The sequence below is a fragment of the Netta rufina genome, assembly GCF_964035555.1.
Source record: "Netta rufina genome assembly, chromosome: 7".
In the NCBI taxonomy this organism is placed as follows: Eukaryota; Metazoa; Chordata; class Aves; order Anseriformes; family Anatidae; genus Netta; species Netta rufina.
Genome location: NC_140130.1, coordinates 12,395,945 through 12,417,827, shown reverse-complemented (window position 1 = coordinate 12,417,827; position 21,883 = coordinate 12,395,945). Strand labels below are relative to the sequence as shown.

Genomic DNA, 21,883 nt, shown 5'->3' with positions numbered 1-21,883 from the left:
ACCCGTGTACTTCAAGGGGAGAGCATACTTCTGTTGTTTCCAAGTAACAAAACTTGTAATATGTAATTCAAGACAGGTAATCATGATTTTATCTTCCTTTTTTATTTTTCCCCGATGGCGATATAATATTAACTAAACAGAAAATAGAGTTGGATTTGAGGTCTGTATTTGCTAAATTCCTAGAACTGCTACATTATGCTCAGTACTGAAGATTAAAAGGAGAAAACATGTTTCTAATGCATATGTAATGCTGTTGATGATACCAGTATTGAGATTCCTGCCTGCAGAGCTGTAGTTCCTTGTTTTGTGTATCAGAGCTATGAGGAAATGTGAGGACAAAGTCCGAGAACAGGGCATGCGGGGATCACTTCACACCCTTCCTCCCGCACTTCCTTGCAGGAGGACCAGTGGCTATTTTCACACTGTATTGATTCACTGACACACCGGACAGACTTAGAGCTCCAGTTCCACTAACAGCAATTCCAAATGAGAAGTGAGGCAAGTCCTACAAGAGGATTGTTCACTAGGAGGAACACGGGGTGGCTCATAAAGCCATTTAGCACCAAAAGTGAAAGTTGTCAGAGCAACTGTGCAAAGGTTCCCTGGCAGGGGCGTACAGCAGAACCTGCTCCCACCTCCTCTCCAGCAAGCTACTGAGCTATTTCAGACTGCTTCGCTACAGATATTTGGGTATCTTTTCCAAGCTGGGAAGGTACTTACTTTTGATTCTTCTTGCTTTTCTCTCTTGTCCATGTTCTTGTTCACAGAGAAGCACCACCCCAGCTGCTCCTCCCAGGAAGCAAAAGATCAGTCAGTTGCTTATGTACATATCACGTCACACTGCTATCAGTGCTCCACAAACTGAGCATGTCCAGATCCATTTGGTCTCAGGAAAATATCTAAGGAAAAGAATACTACTTCCCTGGTATCTTGTTGTAGACAAGAAGAATTGGGTAGGAACATAAAATTTTACAAGAGGAAGATGTTTATTGTCCCCATCTATTTGCATGATGTATCTGGCAAATGCTGTTGTACTGTGGTAAAATGCAGGAGGTCCAGTTTCTGATGAGAAACAGAATTTTAAGGCAAATGAGAATATTGCTGTCTTGTAACAAATGTCCTCTGATCATTCGTCTTCAGCCAGCATCCTCTGCATGGCACTGCTAAGTTTGTTACATACCACTAAGATGCAGCACAGAAAAACAGTTAACTGTGTGTTTAGTGAAACGTTAACGTACCCTTCTTTCTTTCCAAAAAGATGGAAGGAACTCACCCAGATACCTGGGCAGGAGCACACTGATTCCTTTTATTTGTTGATACTGATCAAAGGATGCGATCTTGTAACAGAGACCCAAAAGGTGAATGACCATCTACAAGAGGTGGGTGGGGGAAATGTAGTGACAATGACTAGCATCTCGAGACAGGAATTTCTCTAAGTGGGCTTCCATCTGGAGGCTGGTATCTTCAGTGACTGAAGGTGTTCCCTCACTGTTGATGACTACGGAATTGGAGGGTGTCCTCTTAACGAGAAAGATTGTGAGAAACAGACACGTGGAAAAATATATGTAAACTCTAAAACAATGTTTTGCCATGTGGAAAAAAGAAAAAGTTGGGAGGTTGACTTGAACAGGAACTAAGAAAAAGTTACAGGACCAGTGAAAGCCAGTGAAATAGTTTTTCTTCAAAATAACTTGAATTTAAAATAAATGTTCAAAAATAATATTTGAGTTTATTTCTATTTTCTTCAGTCATTTGATAAAACAGAAATCATGTTGTTTCAAGTCTAAATTAGCATCTTTATTTCTGCTATTTTTGTCCATGCTTTATAATCCCATGGTGTTTTGTCAAACATAACTTCGAAGTGTTTCTTTCATTTTTTTTTTTTTTATTTTTGCAGAGGTTGCCTTTGTTTTTCTATTTTTTCACGTCCTCACAGTTAAACATTTAAGACATTAACTGTTTATGATTCTATAACATTACTATGCAGCAAGGGAACTTAAGCAGACTTTTAACTGTTAATTCTTTTTTCTTTTTTTACAAATACATGAAATCATAAATCATGTATTCAGAAATTAGAAAGGTTTTTATATTTTGAAAACTGCTAGAACAGCTTTGATTCTTACTCACAACAATGACTAGTATGAGGTAACTTTTAGTATCTAGCATCTGTCAGTGTGAGTCACTCTGTCTCCCAAATTCGCTGTTCCCTGAATCAGCCCCATACTTGAACTGGTTGTAATGAGGTGCTTGTCAAAGCTAGTTTAGAGGTGAGCTGAATCTTCAAATGAAAATTCACCATTTTCAAAATGTGGATGCTGAAGCAACAGTTCCCTTTTGTTTCTGTTTGATAATATTACATGAAGTTGCCAAAAAAGGACCAGAGGCAAAATAAGGACTAATAAAGTCTGCAGGGGACAGAATTTTTGAGGTATGGTAAATAAGGGAGAGGTTGGGTGGCTGATGCAATGACCTGAATGATCGGATGGGTTGCACACAACTACGTTCTAGCCCAGATGAATGTGAAATCAGAGAGACAGAAAGTGTTTTCTAATTCAGTTCTCAGAGCAATTTGGCCAGCTTTGGAGAAACAAGCATAAAGTTTTACTGTTTCTGAGGACCTAACTGAGCAGTTAAATGCTGGAAATAGATAGCACATCAGTCACAGGCTGGCTCTACAGCACTGTTGGTATCCAACCTGCGGTTCTCGTGTTGGCTGGGCTATAGGTGGTCAACATTTGTATCTCCAGCCTTGAATCAGAAAGGAGCAGATACCTTTCTAGCGAGGAGGCATAATTTAGAATGAGAAATATTTGTTTGATGTGGAAACTTGAAGAAAAATACAAAGTACAATGCATGGTTTAGAGAATTATCTTGCCATTTCTGACTCAAGATTAAGGTATCCATTGCACAATTCGAGTTGTTTCCATCCCGTAAACACAACAGCTAAATGAAGCCGGAATGCCACACTAGCCGAAATTCTCAGCTACTAGTATTACCTGGCTTTTCCTGTTTGTTACACAAACAGATATTGTGGGCCACATCATCCAATATTACAAACAGATGCATCCCCACAGACTTGAACAGAAGCAAGCTCACGTGTCTGTGAGCAATGACCCTGTTAAGCTTGACTGCCTTCAGTTATAAGGTCCAACACAGAAAGCAGTGATGAAAATTTAGGAGAGCTGGTAACACAAAAACTGATAGCAACAGAGAAGAGGGAAGGCTTTGCAGCTCCCAATCCTGTCACTGTTTGAAGTGCAGAAATAATTGCAAACTGCCTCCAATGAAAAAAACCTGCAGTGTAAAGCACATTTTCTGTGAAAAAGTTTACATAAAGAGTAAAGCTAATGCAGGTATTATGACTTAAAATGGAGTTTGGGTTTTAATTTATCTTTATTTCCCCTCTTTCCCATTCAATTGGAACAGAGAAAGTAGAATCTGAAGTCAAAATTTTACCTGTTTTCACTCTAGATGATTATTTTATTATTACTATTTTATTATTATTTTATTATTATTACTCATGTTGTAATCCATTGTATTCAGAGGTTCATTGTCTGCAGCATCTAAAATGTAGTGAGTGCCTCAAGAGAAATTTCTGTATCAACTACTCGGGTGAAATACTACTGATTCATTGAGTTGATCTGTGGCCTCTTTCTGTGTCACAATTATATATCTTATTTTCTATCTCACAGGAGATGTATTTGTATTATAATAGCTCCTTTGGAGCTGGAAATTGCATGCTGTTTGCATGCAGTCCTAATTCTCTATGAAAAGGCTCAGCTAAGTGAGAAGGACCACCGGCTCTGTAGCCTGTGGGATATTTATCTCGTTGGTTCATGTAGACTACCCCCAACAGAAAAGGCAGGGAGGGCTTAAAAGAAAAACCAGTTCCAAGGAGCTTTCTCTTCTGGAGATGTACAGTGTGGTGGTACTTACAGTGTCCAAATTCAGTTACTCATCCTAGCTAGAACTGTCATGAGAAGGAGTCAGGTTTCTAAGAAGCAGTATGGAATACATCAGTGTTACAAGGAGACATTGAAAATTTACTGCTGGATATTCAACTGCTGGTTTACAGTCTGATTTATGGAGTCTGACTAAAAAGTACTGTAGGCTTTTTCAAGAACTTCAAGTTGTTGGGTTTTGTTTTTTTTCTGGATCTATAGATTTAACTCTTGGGGCTCACTGCACTTTGGTTATGTTCCTTATTGTAATGTACCTATCCAAAGTGTGCTAAAAACATTCAGAGATGAAACCACTGTGTCTTAGCTTGTTAGATATACCACGCAGATAAACAATATGCTTTCCAGAGTGGCTTGCAGTGATGAATGAAATGCAGCCACTGGAGATTAAAAGAGAAAAGTATAGCAAAAATAACATTGAGGTTAGAAAGCTAGATAAGGTTTGTGTCTCTGGGAACTGTATACAAGAAATACAAGAGCTCTGCTTTCTGTTCTCCGTTATGTCAGCTTCAGTGTGCTAAATCTCTCTTCTTCGGCCTTAATTATTCTACATCAGTGGAAAACACCTTGGAAAAGGAGTCTGAATGGGTCAAAATCCTCATCTTTGATACTCTGGAAAAGGAATGAGGGATTTACCAGTAGCAGCTGGATAAGGAGAGGAATTGATTGGGGAAGAATCTCAAGAATGGAGGTGAGATAAAGAGAAGGTATGACACAGTGCAGAACGTGGGGTCAGCAGGGTCAGACCCTTTGTGCATGCTCCAATAATTCTGCAGGAACAAGACAATACCCTGCTTCTGAAGGCTAACAATCCGAAGTCACTTATGTCTGACTCCAGCTCCTACTGAAAATAGTAGGTCTTCGCCATAGATATAGGTCCCTATTTAAATAAACTTAAGGTGATGCTGTACACTGACCTCCCCGATTACGTTCCAACAGCTGGCAGTCTTCAGGCAACAGCTGTCGTCGCACTTCTCACACTTCCCTGGCTCCTATCTCAACTAGCTTCTGCTTTTGCCCCTTATCAGCCATCAAATGTATTAGGGCTTGTAGGAGAGAAGGCTATGAGGTAAAAAGAAAAGACATGATAAGAAGTGTTTATGAAGAGCGATGCTTTCATAAGATACTGCTCTTCCTCCTGAGGAAGATGGGCAAGATCCAAGGGATTGCATTGAGGTGGTTTGCATCCTTTGTGGAAAGGGCCACTCAGCCTGCCCCCAGAAAGAGCAGTGATCATTACAGCTCTGCTGTTAGTCCCCACTGTGCTATCTTTGCACGCTAGTCCCGTTGAATCTCTGCATACCACCATCAGATGAACTGCTACAACACAGGCTCTAAGGCAAACTCTACAGACTGCCCCCAGCTCTAATCACCCACCATCCATCATTGCAAATAATCACCAACGGGAACCAGTGTTCAGATAAGAACTGCTCATGAATAATGAGCGGCTCGATAACCTTCGCTGAATACACAATCTGTGATCTCCTGATCTAGTACTTCGAAGTGCCTGTAGCTGCAGAGTGGTTCCCTTTATAGGAGGTACAAACATTCAATAGCTCTGTTTGGTCTGACAGCAGACACCTCCCAGAGTCTGTGCTGATGCTAAACTGATGCTCTTGCTGAGTACATCCATGACTAATTCTGCCATCTCTGGATGGTCAGAAGATTTATCTCTGTACTGTATCTTTCTCTCTCTCTCTCTCTCTCTCTATATATATATATATATATACATGTATATATCTGTACTGGATTCATGTTCATACTGGATATAGCTATGGGCCTTTGCCACTGTCCTCCATGCACAACAGTACAGCATTCAGAGATGTGAAGCTTGAAAACCCCAAATTTGCAGAATGCTGCATTATGTCTTCTCACTACCTATGGTCACAGGACTTCTGGATCAGAATTAGCTGGGACCAACTGGTCTGGAGCAGAGGCAAAGCTTGCCGAGAGCTCTGAGAGAGGTGCAAGTGCTAAGAGAAGGTCCCTTCTATTGACTGCTCTGCTTTCTGGCACAAAGAAGATCGCTACCAGCAGAGCAGCATTCGTTAGTGAGCAGAACTGAGCTTTCCTGGGTTGTGAGCTGAGCTGAGGCAGTGTTACTTGCTCTCACAGGAGCTAAAGCTCAGCAGCAAGGTGCCTTGCACTTTGAATGGGAGAAGAAATATCTGACCTCATTTCTCTCCATGTTAGGGGAGACAGTTACTAAACAGAAATGCTGCATTACGCACGCAAGACTGACCCTGGGAAGAGACTAAGAATGCAAACCACAGACGCATGCCTTGAGAAAGCTCAGATGCTAAATTATAGGGAACGGGCACAGAACTGACTCAAGTGACTGAGAGGTAGCTTTTGCTTCATGGCCATAAATCCTCCATCCACATGTCTGGGAAGGGCCTGTGAAGGACAGAACTTCTGTAGCAGTGGAGCAACCTTCCTCTCTATCTTGCCAATCTAGAGGGGTGCTGCTGTTGAAACATAAAGGCAAAAGTAGCATAAAAGCATCTTTTGGCTTGTTTTAAATCAAATACAATGGAAATGAAGAAAACCCAACCTGTGCCTACGAGAACACACCTTGGAGTCAAAGCATACCTTAATATGCTCTGATGTTATTGAAAGCACAAAGGACAATGTTTTTTTCAATTACACACTTGTCTGAAAACTACTGCAAACATTCCTTTGACTTAGTCATATAAAAAGCCTAAGTAAAAATTTATTTTTATTAAGCAGTTCCCCTAAAAATGCAGAAAATTTCTTTTTCCAAGTGGCTCCTTAGCCCAAGACTCATGGTACAGAAATTTCTTCTCAGGCCTAAAAGTGTAGTAATTATAAGGATTATATCATATTCTGAACATGTAAAACAGAGAGAGAAAAAGATGTGAAGATATAGTTGTAGGGGGCTACATATAATCTTCTGAAGTGCCAGAAGACTAACTGTAGGAATTCACCTTTATGCCATACTGGGTCTCTGTATGCTGTGGGGCTCCTGCACCACGGCTCCGCCAAGCATTAGGGTTCGTGTTGAAAGACAATGACCCAGAGCTACGGCTGTTGGGAAATGAGCTGGCAAAGGAGACCGAGGGCTGCAAAACAAAATTCCTGTGAGGAATTCTTAGTCTGGGGAAGGACTGGACTGCTCAGTCTAAAGCTTTGTGGTCAGGGAAGGGGTTATGGAGAAAGCCTTTGGGCTGGAAAGAGACTGCCAAAGAGACTGAGGGCTGTGGAAAGAATCGTCCCCGGGGAATTCTTAGTCTTGGAAAGGACCCGGGCACCTTGTGTGCAGCTCCGCCTGTGACTGGGGTCAGGCTTCAGAGGGGAAGCCTGGAGTTATAGCTGTGAGACTGCAGATAATCCTCCAAAGAAAACCAGGGGACAACGTTACCTTTCTCCTTCCAGGTTTATCAAGTCTCTAGGTGGTCTGGGACCCTGAAACAGCACAGCCAAGGAAGCAAACAATTCAGTAATTTCCTTCACATTGCTTTTTTATTTCTGACTCAGAATTGCCATTTGTGATGCTCAGTGTAATTTTTCAGTAGCAGTGCTGAATTTGGGACATACTAGGCCTGTTTAGGGCTCAGGGTATCTGATAATCACTCAATTTCTTCTCAACTTTTCCACCAAGAATCGTGATTTGTGACCAATTTTACCTCCAAGCTATCCCCCCTCTCCCAACCCCCCCGCTGCCCTCTGGTCTCTGAAAACATGCTGAAATCTAAAGTTTCAGCCATTCTAGGAATCTCTCTCCTGGTTCTTTTTTTCCCAATCTCTGAGAAACCTGATCCACCAGATGGGTGGGAGAGCTTATTGTTTTTTTGTCTGACATCTGGATTTCATTAGCAGACTCATGCGTGCTGAATCAGGAATGGGAGCTCAGAAGAAAGCAGATGAGAGTTAAAATTGTGTTAATGCTAACCAAAAATAAAAATAAAAATGCCCCATTCCTCTCTCCAAGTTTGCAAACAAACGCAAACCATGAGTCATGTGGTGAGCTCAGTGTAAGCAGCACAGCCCTTATCAGCTGTACCCACTTAGACTGATGCTGGATGCATTAATGTCTCAAGCACCGATGGAGAAGAACATTAACTTGTTTACTTACATATGTCGACATCATTTAAAAAAAAAATAATCCTTTCCAATAGTTTCACATGAACAACACTACTTTTCAGGTTTATGAGCTTATGAGAGAGAGTCTCCTGTCTTCTATTTAAATCAAGTCAGTACAGTATGCAAGGAAACAATTTACAACATACCAACCAGGTAAGACTTGCTGCTCAGGAGACCACTGTAAATGATAGCAGCAAGAGGGAGGGTTTTCTATTTTGTTTATATATTTTTTTAAAGTTTAACATGCAGCAACAGGAGTGTTGTCCTAAAAGTCAGGGTGTTATTAATTACCATAGCTCTCTTTACTGAATAATAGAAATAGCAATGTAAGCAGCAGCTGTCTGTCAGTCCTGTATGCGGTGCTGTGCTGTGCCAACAGCCTCTGGATGGTTGTTAGATTTTTATTTATTTATTTTTTTTCCTAAGACTGATGGCTGCAAGCATACAGCATCCATCTCCCCAAGGCACAGGGAGCTCAGGCTGAGTGCTGTGGCACCCAGCCACAGCCCTGTCAGCTGCAGGCACGAAGCAGGGGAGATTGAAGTAGTATTTGTGGCTGCATTGCACAGGGAAAGAGGGACGGACAGACACTTTTGGTCATGTTGTAGAAGTTCAAATGAGTCTAAGATAAGGAATCAAAATTACAAAATGGAGAAAAGGCAGAATTAGTACTTCATGTGTTGTTAAAATTGGCATCTCTCCCCTCTAAAGAGGGGGACCTCAACCTACACATCTGAGGTGCACATACAGCTGCTGTACTCAGGCAGCACAGTGGTATCGCTCAAGGTACAGCTGCGTAATATTCTTGTATTTGCAGAAAATGGATGGAAACATTTGGTCACTAATGCAGAAATGACCCCCACATTCTAAAATCAGAGCGGTTAGTTTCATTTGAATACCAGCACCCCAGGCTACATCAGAGATATGGCTACCTCCTGTCCTGAGAAAGTTACTTTCCTGTTACAGGTGGATGTGTACTTGCCTGTCACAGGTGTGTAACCACCTCAGGACAGAAATGAAGCCATAATTTTACATGGCAAGTAACAATTTTCAAGGAAGCCTGAAAAATACTGGACATAATTCTCCACTTTTCCATGTTTGGTGTAAACTCTGACAGTGGCAGGCACAGCAGAAAAGCCCAAAGTGTGACCATGGTGGTGGCTTGTCCTCATGTAAAGGGTTGCAGAGAAGCAAGCCCAGGCACACCTGGCATTACAGGATGGACTTCCTGTTGTGGCTAAGAATGATGAAGACAACAGCACAATTTTAGCCTCTTGTCATTTAGTTCTAGTTTATTAGATCTGCTGAAGTAAGACTTAGAGAAATCTGTCTTAAGTAGCAGACCTCTGATTAGTATTGAGCAATAAAAAAATGCAGGCCTGGAATTAGTTTTATTTTTATCTTTTATTTTTGAAAGCTATTTAAACCAATGCATTCTTTTTTTTTTTTTTTTTTTTTTTTTTACTTTAATAATGAGTCTCCTTTGACCTTTTGGAAAAACAAAACGTTTTTTCCCCACCATTTCTTTGAAATGAGCCTTTCTCGCTGACGTTTTTTGCTCTTCCTTCTTGCATTTTCTCACCTCTGTAATCAGGCACTAGGGGTAAGAATAGCATTCTCCCTGCTCTCACTTGCTACTGTGATGGTCCCCTTCCTGACCCACAAAAGACCCAGTGGGCAGTGTTGGGGAGCTTTTGCTTGGGCTGCAGGTGGTGTGGGTGTGCTCATTCAGGTGGAACTATCGATTTGCCTGGGCTGTTGCAGAGCTTTATCTATAGCTGCACACCTGTGACGTGGGTTAAAATTAGAGAGGGATTCAAAACCAGTATTTTGTATGTGAAATCCTTGGGCCTGGGAAATTACACTGAACTCGGGTCCAAAATTAAAGCTTGAGACCACATCTAAAGTCTAGTTGAAACATGCTCTTTCTCTGCAAGAAAGAAAAAGGGGTTGTTTTCAGGACTCGGTAACACAGATGTCCAGGGGTTCTGCTCTACCCCATGCCCATTTCTGTACAGCCAAAGAATGAGATAGAAACAGAGAGTAGTGAGTGTCTTGTGGAAAACCAGGCTAAAACCTGAGGCTGAACTAGTAATCAAGATTAGGTCACTTCCAAAATGTCTGCTGTTACTGCTAAAATCCCCAAATGTTTCAACTTATGTGCCTGTCCATGGGCTTTATTGCCTTAGCTAATAATTTGGCACTGACTGGGCCCTGACATGAAAGGCTTATTCTTCATTTTGTCTAATTGCTATAGGAACATTTTAGCTTTTCTGCCCTGTAAAGGAAATTTGGAAGAAAAGGCTTCTTTTTTAAGGAAAGAAACAGGTTTTTGCAAACTTTGGAAATGTCTCCTTAAATGTCTTGTCTTAGTGACATGTCAGACAACTTCTGGTATAAAATATAAGATGCAAAGGAAGCAAGTTTATGGTAAGCTTATCAGCAAATTTGACTATTACTTTATTTCAAGGTGTATTTTGCTATTAAAAAATAAATGTGAGAGTTGATATTTAGCATTGGTGAGGTGATGCAGAGAAACAGCATAGGAATTGAAGCAGGACTTGTGCCTGTGGTCTGATGTTCTGTTCTCAGCTTTTTTCAGCTGGGCAGTTGGGGAAAACTTTAGGTTTCTGAGACTCATATTACACATCCATACTACATAAATACACTGACTTTCTGGATGCAGAGTGGAGTCAGAACTAACACTTCTAAAATATAAACAGGAAAAAATATTATGCAAGTGACTGCTTAATGGTACTAATTTTAGGGAACGAATACTTTTTTATAATACTGAAGGCACTAGGAGTGGCTTTATGTGGAAAAAAATCTAATTCAAAAGAAATACAGTTTCTGCTCTCACTTGAATTTGCAAGAAAATTAGCATGATTAGATTGATGGGTCCTTAAAGTCTTTGGGTTTGGTGTTTTAGCAGTTACAAACACTGACTGTCCTTTCACAAGTGTGTACTGAGTGGTACTGCTGTAACAAGAAACCTGCAGTTTTAATAGCATCTGCACTAAAGTGCCATTAATTTAAGGCTAAAATATGCAACTTTTACTGTGCAGGCAGCAAATGGCAGCTCTATCAAAACGTGCTCCTTGTGAGTGGGCGCAGTGACTGCAGAGCTACTCTGAAGGGACAGCCTCTCTACAGACTAAATGCAAAGCAAGTCCATGAACCCCAGCATCACTGACAAGATCAAATGCTTTGTTCTCCAATACATGCAATGCCTTCCAAAAAAAATTTCCTCCTCAGGTCTCTCTTTGTAGCACCAGGATTGCCCACTGTAAATAAGCCAGCTGGCTCAGTATACTCTGAGAGGTCTTACATAAATACATATGTAGGTGTTTATGTGTATATTTGTTGTTATAGTAAATGCCTGTTTGCCTCAACATTTAGCATTATTGTATTTTGTGCAAAGTATTTTATGTAAAAGCACAGAGAGGAAGGATTGTGGTAAACGCTAGAGCTGGGAGATATATCTGGAAGAACAATGAGTGATCTCTTATAGCTCAACCTGAAAAGTTGTTTTATTATCATAAAATAGACTCACAGAATCATTGTGTGATCATAAAATAGACTCACAAAATCATTGTGTGGAAGGGACCTCAGGAGGTCATCAAGTCCAACCTCCTGCTGCAAGCAGGACTAACACTGAGTTCAGGTCAGGTTTTCTAGGGCTTTGTCCAGTCAGATCATCTGGAAAATTTCCAAGTATGGATGGAAATTCCACAACTTGTATTTCACACTAAACCAAAATGCTCTTATGAAGTGAGAAAACATGATTCACCCAATGTTCCATTACTACTTGCTTATCAGTGCAAATGAGGAGTTTATAAAAAAGTGAGGTTTTGACCTGGTAGTCCTTGCTCTACCTTATCTCCGAATCAGCTCGCGGAGAGCTGGAAACCAGACGTTACTTTCCCTCTCGAGAGGAATGCTCATGCTCATAGTAATTGTTTCCAAGCTACGCACTTAATTATGGTTTATCATGAGTTTTATTGCAAGCTAAGCAAATACCAAATTGTTAGTAAACAGAGTTCAGATTTAGACCCATGCAATAGCTATGTTCAGTCTACTTCAAAGAAGTTGGTAAAAATGTCCCACTGACATGCCCAGGATTTGGATCTGATCTGTTGTGCACAGTTTTTAATTAAATTATGCATGTTCACTGTAATGAGCTGTATTATTGATATGCAGATATACAATAATAGTAAAATAAGGTTGGGAGATTCTCTGGGAGGTTCTTTCACTTGTCTTGGGACAGGATCACCTGTGAAAATCTTGATGTCTGTTTATCCGTAGTATTCCAAAAGTTTACCAATCATCAAGAGCCTCCCCGAGCACTCTAATTCAATGCCTTCCAGTGTCTCCCAATTAGAAACAGCCAAATTCAAGCCCAGTGCTCAGGACTCATTGGCTGTGGGTCTGGAAAACAAACCATGCCCTTTATGGAAGGCTTTAAGCATATTTGCAATTTATTATGTCTTTTGGGAAGGGCCAAACAACATTGGTTCTGCAGCCTTTAATCAGAAGTCATGTTTCAGAGACCCGAAGTTAATCTTCATCTCTACTCTTCCCTGAATGACTGTACTGAACCTAGACCCCAATGAGGCTTTATCAGTGCTGAAACTCTCTTCAGTTAAAATGCCAGGTATCTGTGAGGGCCTACATTTAAACAGCATCCCCCCTGCTGTCAGCGGTCATCCCCCTTTGAGCTTATCTAGGTAGTGAATATGCAAGTGAGATACAAAAAGCAAATAAAAAAGTTGGAACACAGTGAAACGCAGGCCAGTTGTGAGGCAGGTCTTGCAGTGCCAATCTCATGGCCACCCCGTTGACAGAAATTGCACGGGACCCGAGAGGCCACCCCAAGGTCGCTGCAAAGACCAAGCACGCATGCTCTCTAACAGTATTTGCCTTTAGCACATCTGTTTACATTGCATTTCCCACAGCAGAAAAGCTTGAACTTGTACCCATAATGAAGACTGAACCACAGCAATAATGGCTCAGTGATGGTACATAAGGAAGAGTTTGGTTTTGGCTGCTCTTCCAGACTTTGGGGAATGCAATTATCAAGCAGCGCGCTAAACAGGAAAGGGGAACAGACACAGTTCACTAGATATTTCTGTTTTCTTTTTCGCTATCTAATTGCTCTTATTCTGGTATGTTAGGGTTTGCTATCTTCTTTCGAAACACCCAGTTTATCACACAACAGGACGTAAATGCCACACGTTGCAGCCACGGTTTCAGGAGTGCTTGGGGAGCATGCTCTCAAAGCGGGGCTGGTGGGATCCCCTCTTCTCAACATATGGCTGGCCGAGTTGCTTGCCCCTCTGATAAATGGTTTGGAGGCATGACATGCACTGGGTTTGCAGAATTTCCAAAATAGAGAGCAATGAGTATCTTTTGATGTTTCAGACCTTTAAAGCAGCTTAAATTTCCAGAGGTAAAATGGATGTTACAAAATTACAGCTCACCAGATTTTTGTTACAAGATTTCTGCAAGTCTTCACAGTAAAAGCAGAAAAGATCTGAGAAGAATGTGTTCAGCTAATCTCACAAACTCTTGAGAAACTTGGCAGGGCTAAGTTCAAACATATGAAAAAAAATAACCTGCAATAAGTTTTGTATTTGAAAACCTAAAGTTTTCAAAATGACAGCATATAGTAAAAACAAAAAGCAAAACAAAACCAAAAAACTTAGCCAAGTCCAAATAATCTGAAACAACTTTATCCAGGTTCTGAGTGGAAAAATATGAATAAATGAGAGTAATATGTTGTGTATAAACAAGAAAGAGAGCCTCAAATTGTTCCAGTATGTCATGATGTGCAAGTTTACTATGTGCATAGGTGTTTGCAAAATGAATACCTAAGAATTACAATTTCTTAGACATTTAAGTGAAGAAATATGATTTTTTTGGACTTCAGCAAGGCTTTTGACATGGTTTCCCATAGGATCCTACTGGACAAAATGTCCACCATACAGCTAAATAAAAACATCATACGATGGGTGAGCAATTGGCTAACGGGCAGGGCCCAAAGGGTTATGGTAAATGGGGCTGCATCAGGCTGGCGGGCGGTCACCAGTGGGGTCCCTCAAGGCTCCATTTTAGGGCCGGTACTTTTCAATATTTTTATAAACGATCTGGATGTAGGAATAGAAGGTATTTTGAGCAAGTTTGCTGATGACACCAAACTTGGAGGAGTTGTGGACTCGAATGAGGGTGTAAAGGCCTTGCAGAGGGATCTGGACAGGTTGGAGAGCTGGGCGATCACCAACCGCATGAAGTTCAATAAGAGCAAGTGCCGGGTCCTGCACCTGGGACGGGGAAACCCTGGCTGCACGTACAGACTGGGCGATGAGACGCTGGAGAGCAGCCTAGAAGAGAGGGATCTGGGGGTCGTGGTAGACAGCAAGTTGAATATGAGCCAGCAGTGTGCCCTGGCAGCCAGGAGGGCCAACCGTGTCCTGGGGTGCATCAAGCACGGCATCGCTAGTAGGTCAAGGGAGGTGATTGTCCCGCTCTACTCTGCGCTGGTGCGGCCTCACCTCGAGTACTGTGTGCAGTTCTGGGCACCACAGTATAAAAAGGACATGAAACTGCTGGAGAGTGTCCAGAGGAGGGCTACAAAGATGGTGAAAGGCCTGGAGGGGAAGACGTACGAAGAACGGCTGAGGTCACTGGGCCTGTTCAGCCTGGAGAAGAGGAGGCTGAGGGGAGACCTCATCACAGTCTACAACTTCTTCGTAAGGGGGTGTCAAGAGGCAGGAGGCCTTTTCTCCATTAACACCAGTGACAGGACCCGCGGGAACGGGGTTAAGCTGAGGCAGGGGAAATTTAGGCTTGACATCAGGAGGGGGTTCTTCACAGAGAGGGTGGTTGCACACTGGAACAGGCTCCCCAGGGAAGTGGTCACTGCACCGAGCCTGTCTGAATTTAAGAAGAGATTGGACTGTGCACTTAGTCACATGGTCTGAACTTTTGGGTAGACCTGTGTGGTGTCAAGAATTGGACTTGATGATCCTTAAGGGTCCCTTCCAACTCAGGATATTCTATGATTCTATGATTCTATGATATAAAAGGGGTTAATGTGTTGGTGTGTATTTTTAAAATAGAGAATTAAGGGTCTGGATATGAATAGATTTGTCTTCTGAGTGCCATGTGCAGTTTGAAAACAATTATAGCACAGATTACCAACAGGGTTTTCTGTCTTTATTGGTCTTATTAAAAGCAGTGCTACTGTACCAGAGATTAATTTACCTGTTGTTTTATTTTATTATATATCCCATATTATCATCTTAACCTCTGTAAGTGGGATACTGTTTTTAGTGATTCGAATGTCATTTCATCCATATCAGGGATTCACTGTCAGGCTTTTACTAACTCTCCCCACCCAAAGAATTGAAGCATAAACAAGCAAGATCTGTACAGCATGGTATCAATTGCCCATGACTATATTCTGATCAAAAACCATAGCGAAACCTGCAAAGCTGAGTCATATGGGGGTTTAGATTCCTATGAGACTGTAGGGCTCATCCTGTAACTGAGTAAGAATACCAATATTTCTCTCAGTTTACTGGAGGAAAGACTTATTTATTTGGAGGCCATCACTAGATAACTGACAGATTACTGTAAAATGTAGAAATTATATCTATAAATTATTCTTTTCAGAGTGAATTTTAAAGACTTTTTCAGCCTATGATCTTCCTTAACCTCAGAGCTTTCTGAAATATCATTTTCCACTATAAATATGTATTTTTATTAAGACCTCTAAGCCAAAAACCAGAAGGGTAAAATGTTTGTTTTTGTAATGATGGTAGTTTATTCATCATTGCCATCACACCCAGCCTTTGGTACCTGGAGAAAGCACAGCTGTGGACTCCTTGAATTTTGAGGACACTTGAGAGCCTTTCACAACCATAAGGCACAAGACAAATGAGATGACTGCTTCAGGCATGAGAGTTGCTGCAATCGCGCAGCCAAATAGCTGCCTGCTGAGCTAGCTCTGCTGCCAAAGACCCGCTATATCTGACTACAGGGAGGGACAGCTTCAGGGCAGCATGATCTGGCAGAGCAAGCTGTGGACAGGGAAAAAAGAACTAAGCTCAGCTTGACGCTGATTTCTTCCACATCCTGCATGAAACCACAAAAGCAAATCTATGCAAACTCAGGCAGCCACAGTAATTACCTACTACTCCCGTTGACTTGAATACGTATTCTCAAGGTACTTGTGTTTGGCAGGATCTGCTTCAAAGATCACTGTTGCCAAAGGAAAGACTCCCATTGTTGGCCACAATAATATGGATCACGCCATACATTTCATTCACAGAGCAAAAAATGCAGTCCAAAATGAGACTAATGTTGCGTCCCATTACATATATACCTGTGATAGTATGTCTGTATTTCTATGAGCATGCACGTGCATTATCCTCTACGAGTATAGCACAAAATTTGGAAATACACACTGCAATGGTTCTGTATCTCCCAGGGACTGAACTAAACAGTTTTTAGAGAGCTTGGCACTAGCAGGGGGTACAGAACAGCTTCCTCAGCAAGCATTCTGTGCAAGGTGGCTGGAGTCATGTATTTTTGAGTGACTAGGTCTGCATATATTTTCACAAAAGGATTTGACAGCGCTTGAACATGGTTAGGACAGAGAAACCAGCAGATGGAACTTATGCTTGGCAGAAGCGGGCGGTAAAGCACTTTGGAAACTTTGAGTACAGCAATGCTGTCCTGGAGCTCAGGGCTTGGACACATCCAGGACAAACCATTACCTCCCAGATTAACAAGAGGAATGACATAGGCAGTAAATGAGGTCTAGGATCTGTGTCCACGTCTTACCTTCCAAAAGACAATTTTGAATAATGCTGAAAGTTTAGTCATTCACTGACTTCTTAAAACCTGAACTAGGACTTTTATTCGCACGTGTCCGTACATGCTGCATCAACTCCCTTGTACTGTACTTTCTGTGGGTTAGATCTATATGAAAGCATTATCTAATATGTGATTTTGTGATTCTACAACTGAGTGTAGAGTGGCGACATCACAGAAAAGTGGTAATCTCCAAAACATTACACTGGAAAGGAGCAAGATTCATTTTGTAGAGGCCATGCACAGAACAAAAGAACCCACTGTTCATATTTTATACAATTTAAATATATAGACTACATTGATAATAGGTGAAAAGAAACAATGTGACTTTTTTAAATGTCTTATGTGATTTTCTGCATCTACATTTTTCTACAAGAAAAAAAAAAAAAAACACAGAAGTTTGTTAAATCCCAGAATTTCAGTTTCCAAACAGATTATTTTGAACAGGATATCAGACGAACTGCAGATACCCAAGGTACTAAAATACTAAAGCTGACCTTTTCTCAATTATAATTATTTAGCCTCCTAGAAGATGATCATCACTTAAGATAGAATCAATACTTGTATTTCCATCAGTACGGTACACTATCAACTCTGAGAAATAGCACATCTTTACAATGTTCATAACAAGCAGATTTAAGGGAGGATATAAAGTCTCAAAGTTGTTACACAATGTCTGTGTTATGCCGGAAAAACTCCGTAAAACACCCCTTTCAAAATCTGTTTCTTGTTAGGCAATTGTATTAAAAAAAAAAAAAAAAAAAAAAAAAGATTTATTGATTTGCATTTTGTCCAAATCAGATTTTTATCTCTTGTCTCTTTCCAAACCCAAGTACTTAAAATATGCAAAACTACTTTGCTTTTTTTCTTTTGTAGAATTTGCAAAACAACTTTCATTTTTGACAGCATTAGTAAAACTTAGCATCGAAATCTAAGTGATGAAGTAGCATATGTAATGTTCAAATAAATAAATCAATTATCATCAAAAGGAGTGGTAGCAAATGGGGTCTTTCTAATTAAGGTCTGACCCTGCTGTCAGTAGTCCTTTCTTGTGCGCAACGTTTTCAGAGTTGTGAATGTAACTCACGCACACCAGGTCAGTCCCAGTTGATCTGTTCTCAAATTTAGAGAAAATAAGGCAAGTGCTTAAGTTCTGGTGAAAATTTGTCTGCTGTTGTTCAAGAACACATTTCACTGCTGACTAGCACTTGCTTCTGTTAGAATTCCTCAGTGAAGAACTATTTTCATATCACCTGCTCCTTAAGTAGGACATGAAATTTAACTTTGATTTGTAGAAACAGGTAGGTGCCTAAACAACACAGGGCACTGATGAGGTCTGATCTGGGGTGCTTTATGTGTTTGTAGTCGCACATGTTCAAGGTTATGGAAAGCACACACGGACAGCCATGAGCACTGGGGAACAGAGAGGATGACTGCCTTTTGTGAGGGGACCGAGAAAGTCTTGCTCAACTAGCCCTACAGAACGCATGCTGAGAGAGGATATGGTTGCAGTCTATTAATACATACTGAGATAAACACCAGACAGGGAGATGAGCTATTTCAGGGAAGGACACTGTTGGCAAGAGAACAGATGACTACACAGTGGACACAAATTACATTTATCCTGGAAATTGGAAGATTTCTAATTAATAGAGTGAGGTTCTGGAGCAGCTTCCCACTAGAGCAGTAGTGGGCAAAATAGTGATGTACTTCCCAACTAAAACTGGATTAGTTTATGAAAGGCACTGGACGATATGGCTGCCTGTAACTGTAGCTATGATGTCCCGCAGTCCTCCAGTCATTTCTTGCTTATTGGCCAGCCATGGCTTATGCTCTTCAGGAAGCCTTTTCATTACCTTGTTCACAGAGAAGTTGAAGATATTGCTAGTATAAACTTAATACATGGGGAAAAATATACACAGGATGTGCAATATAAGTAAATTAATCTTCCTACCTGCAAAACAAATAATGCATTTCTCCTCCAACACTGACATGTCCACTTGAGACCATCAGTGTGAGCTGCAGCTTGCATGCATTGGTCATCATGGGACTCGTTGCATCCATTTGACTTCCTACACCGCAGGGTAGAGTCATCTCCCACAGCTCAGCACTGTGATTGCCAAGCACACCCAGCAGTTGTAGTTCTAATCCTCTTGCTAGGTAATGTATGCTGTTACGTGGTCCTGTCTCAATGTTTTGCTGTAGCATGCTAAACTGAGTGCATTAAACACAGAAGTATACAAAACTGAGTACTTTTGAGCTTAATCTTTCTTAAGGAAAATTTCACGTTTTCCTCAAGAGAACTGCTTTACTCAGTGTGTATTAAAAAAAAAAAATGAAGTAAAAATATTTTCAATTGCCACGCCCAGGTCTGCAAATTGTAGCTTAATTCCACAGCTTTCATTAGAACTAATGAAAGATATACAGCTAAATTCCATGAAGAAAACAGCTTAGCCCATGCATAGCAGCAGTTGGATGGAATACACTCAGTTAAAGCTCATCTGACATTAGACTTGATTTCACACTGACCTTGCTCAGCTGGCAAACGCTTTTCTGACTGTGTTTTGGCTTATATGTCTGACATCCCTGACTGCCACAAACTGTAGTTAATTCTACGCAGATTAATTCTGCTGAAAGTCACACATTAAGAGGGTAGGAGGTTAACACCACAGTAAAGTAGATAACAGTAATGTCCACATTTGTATTTCTGGAATATTGGCAGAGCTTGAGTTTCCTTGGGACTCTACATAGAATATTATTGGAGTTGTGGAAGTTTAAGCCAGAAACACAACTGCATCCAGCTGAAACTTGAGAGGATGGAGAAACCTCGCACATTGTGGCTTGGATCCTCAGGAAAAAAAATGCAGATTGGTAAGTGCTTTTAGTGCACGCAGGTTTATGCCGCTTTTCTATGGAAATAAATATTGCCAGCTTTGCCACTACAAAAAAAGTTCTTGGAGTCCAAGACAATCACATCTTGCCAAGTATAGCAAACCACTTCTATCAGAGGAGACATTTTGCACTAGATAAACTTGGAGCTTGTGTTACTGCAACTCTAATTCAAAGTTCCCATCCAGTGTAACAATTTATTTTCCTTTAGCATATGTAACTTGTTATATTTTTTATTAAGTGCCATTGCTAAACTGACTGTAGGGTGTGCTGCTTGAAAATGTAGTTTACACAATCTATGTGACAGAAAGTTACATATTAGCCACTTTTTAAGTTTCCAAAATCTACTTATGTGCCTTGTAGAGTATCTTTTATAATGCTTATCTGGTGAATGAAATAGCTTTTTTTTTTTTTTTTATTTCCCGTCGGCATTGTGATAAAGAATGGATTAAAGGAACACATGGCTAGCTTGGCATTTTGTCAAGATATTTTTTCAGTGCTACTTTAAAGAACTATTTCAGTCAAATTCTTTGTTACTAAATGAACGAATGTTGAAAAGTTTTCATAAGGGTTTTTCCAGAATATTGTATATTGCTTACCTGTGGGCAGTCTTTGATGTAGTGTCCCTTGTTAAAGCAGAGGTGGCACAAGTAGTTAGGAGGTGGCCTCTTGCTAGGTTTTCTGGCTTCTGAAGAAAGGGATAGGTCAGAAAAATGCTCAGTGAGGGAGCTTAACCCATCCACTATGTTGTTAAGGGAGCCATAAGGAGATGCACTCTTATACAGACTGCTGCTCAGAGCCTGCAAAAGAGAAGAAAAAACTTACATGAAATGTAGCACGTGAAACAAAGACTGTTTTCAGACTGATCTGGGTAAGGGAAGGATGAAAATGGCAGAAAAAAATGTGAGAAGTTTTTCATTAAGAACATGGCTACCTATTTGAGGGGAGCAATAAAGAGGTCATTAATGAAGAGGTATCTTGAAGGCAGAGCTGGTCACCCCACTGCTGGGGAACCTACAGAGCTTGCCATGGCTCACTTAGCCCAACCTTTCCACTGAGCAGTGATTGCTTTCTTGTGATTGATCATACCGCAGTCATGGTGTGGTTAGAACACACAGGCAAAAAGAACAACCCACAAAAAGCAACATTTTTGTGTCCAGAACTATTTACAAGAACAATACTGAAGTCAGGAAAAGGAAAAGAACACCAAAAAAAAACACAAAGTAATTTTTAATTTCCAATCCAGTTAACCTGATAGTCAATATAGAGTCTTGTGTTCAAACAATAACAAGAAATGTTCAGATTAAGCCTTATGTGATTTAAATGTTTCCTGCTAAATAGTAAATACCTATTTTTTTGTACTTCACCTTTGTAGGATCTTCACTCTCTCAATATGCAAATCAAAACCCGAAACTCTTAATTTGTTATTCTGTAAATTTAAAACTAAAAGAAACCCATAATCACCTATATACATAATCTTCCTAATGGAAATAACAAGTGTTCACTCTTTTTAATGTTCTAAGACTCAAAAGAAACTGTGTAATAGGAATTTAAGGAATAAATGGAAGCTTTCTTTTTTTTTTGTTTTGTATTTTTGAACATAGTAATGAATCACTGTAGGAACAGAATGAACCCATGTCCTTTTCACCCTGAAATGATGGGACACATTTGATAGGGTGTTTCTCTGTTAGGGCTGATATGCCTCACAATAGTGCTATAATTGTGTAATTCTACTGGCATCAAAGAATTACTGCTGACTTATGGGAAAGTGAGGTAAGAAGACATCCAAGCTGTGCCTCTATGGAGACCTTGTTTTTCAGTGCTCTTAAATCCAAATATTTAAGTGGAGTCTTCAGATAGGTTATTCAGGTATTTTGAAGGTGTAGAGAAATTGGTTGAGATAGCTTGTCAAATAGATTTTAAAGGGGATTACATTTATCTCAGAGATCTCAAATATTCAGGATATCTGTACAGTGAATGTGGTTTCTGGGTATGAGTCACATATTGCAAGAATCCTATGGAAGCCCTAGGCACCACTCTGCCAACTCTTCCTG

The 21,883-nt window shown here is 40.6% G+C and overlaps 1 protein-coding gene across 1 annotated transcript in view; it reads right to left on the bottom strand.

The window, feature by feature from the left end:
* Positions 1 to 21,883, bottom strand: part of ZCCHC24 (zinc finger CCHC-type containing 24) — a 111,725-nt gene that overhangs the window by 73,170 nt on the left and 16,672 nt on the right. Inside the window, exon 2 of the mRNA XM_084290075.1 lies at positions 20,429 to 20,629. Within this exon, the coding sequence (XP_084146201.1) occupies positions 20,429 to 20,629 (201 nt within the window). The remainder of the gene's footprint in view (positions 1 to 20,428; positions 20,630 to 21,883) is intronic.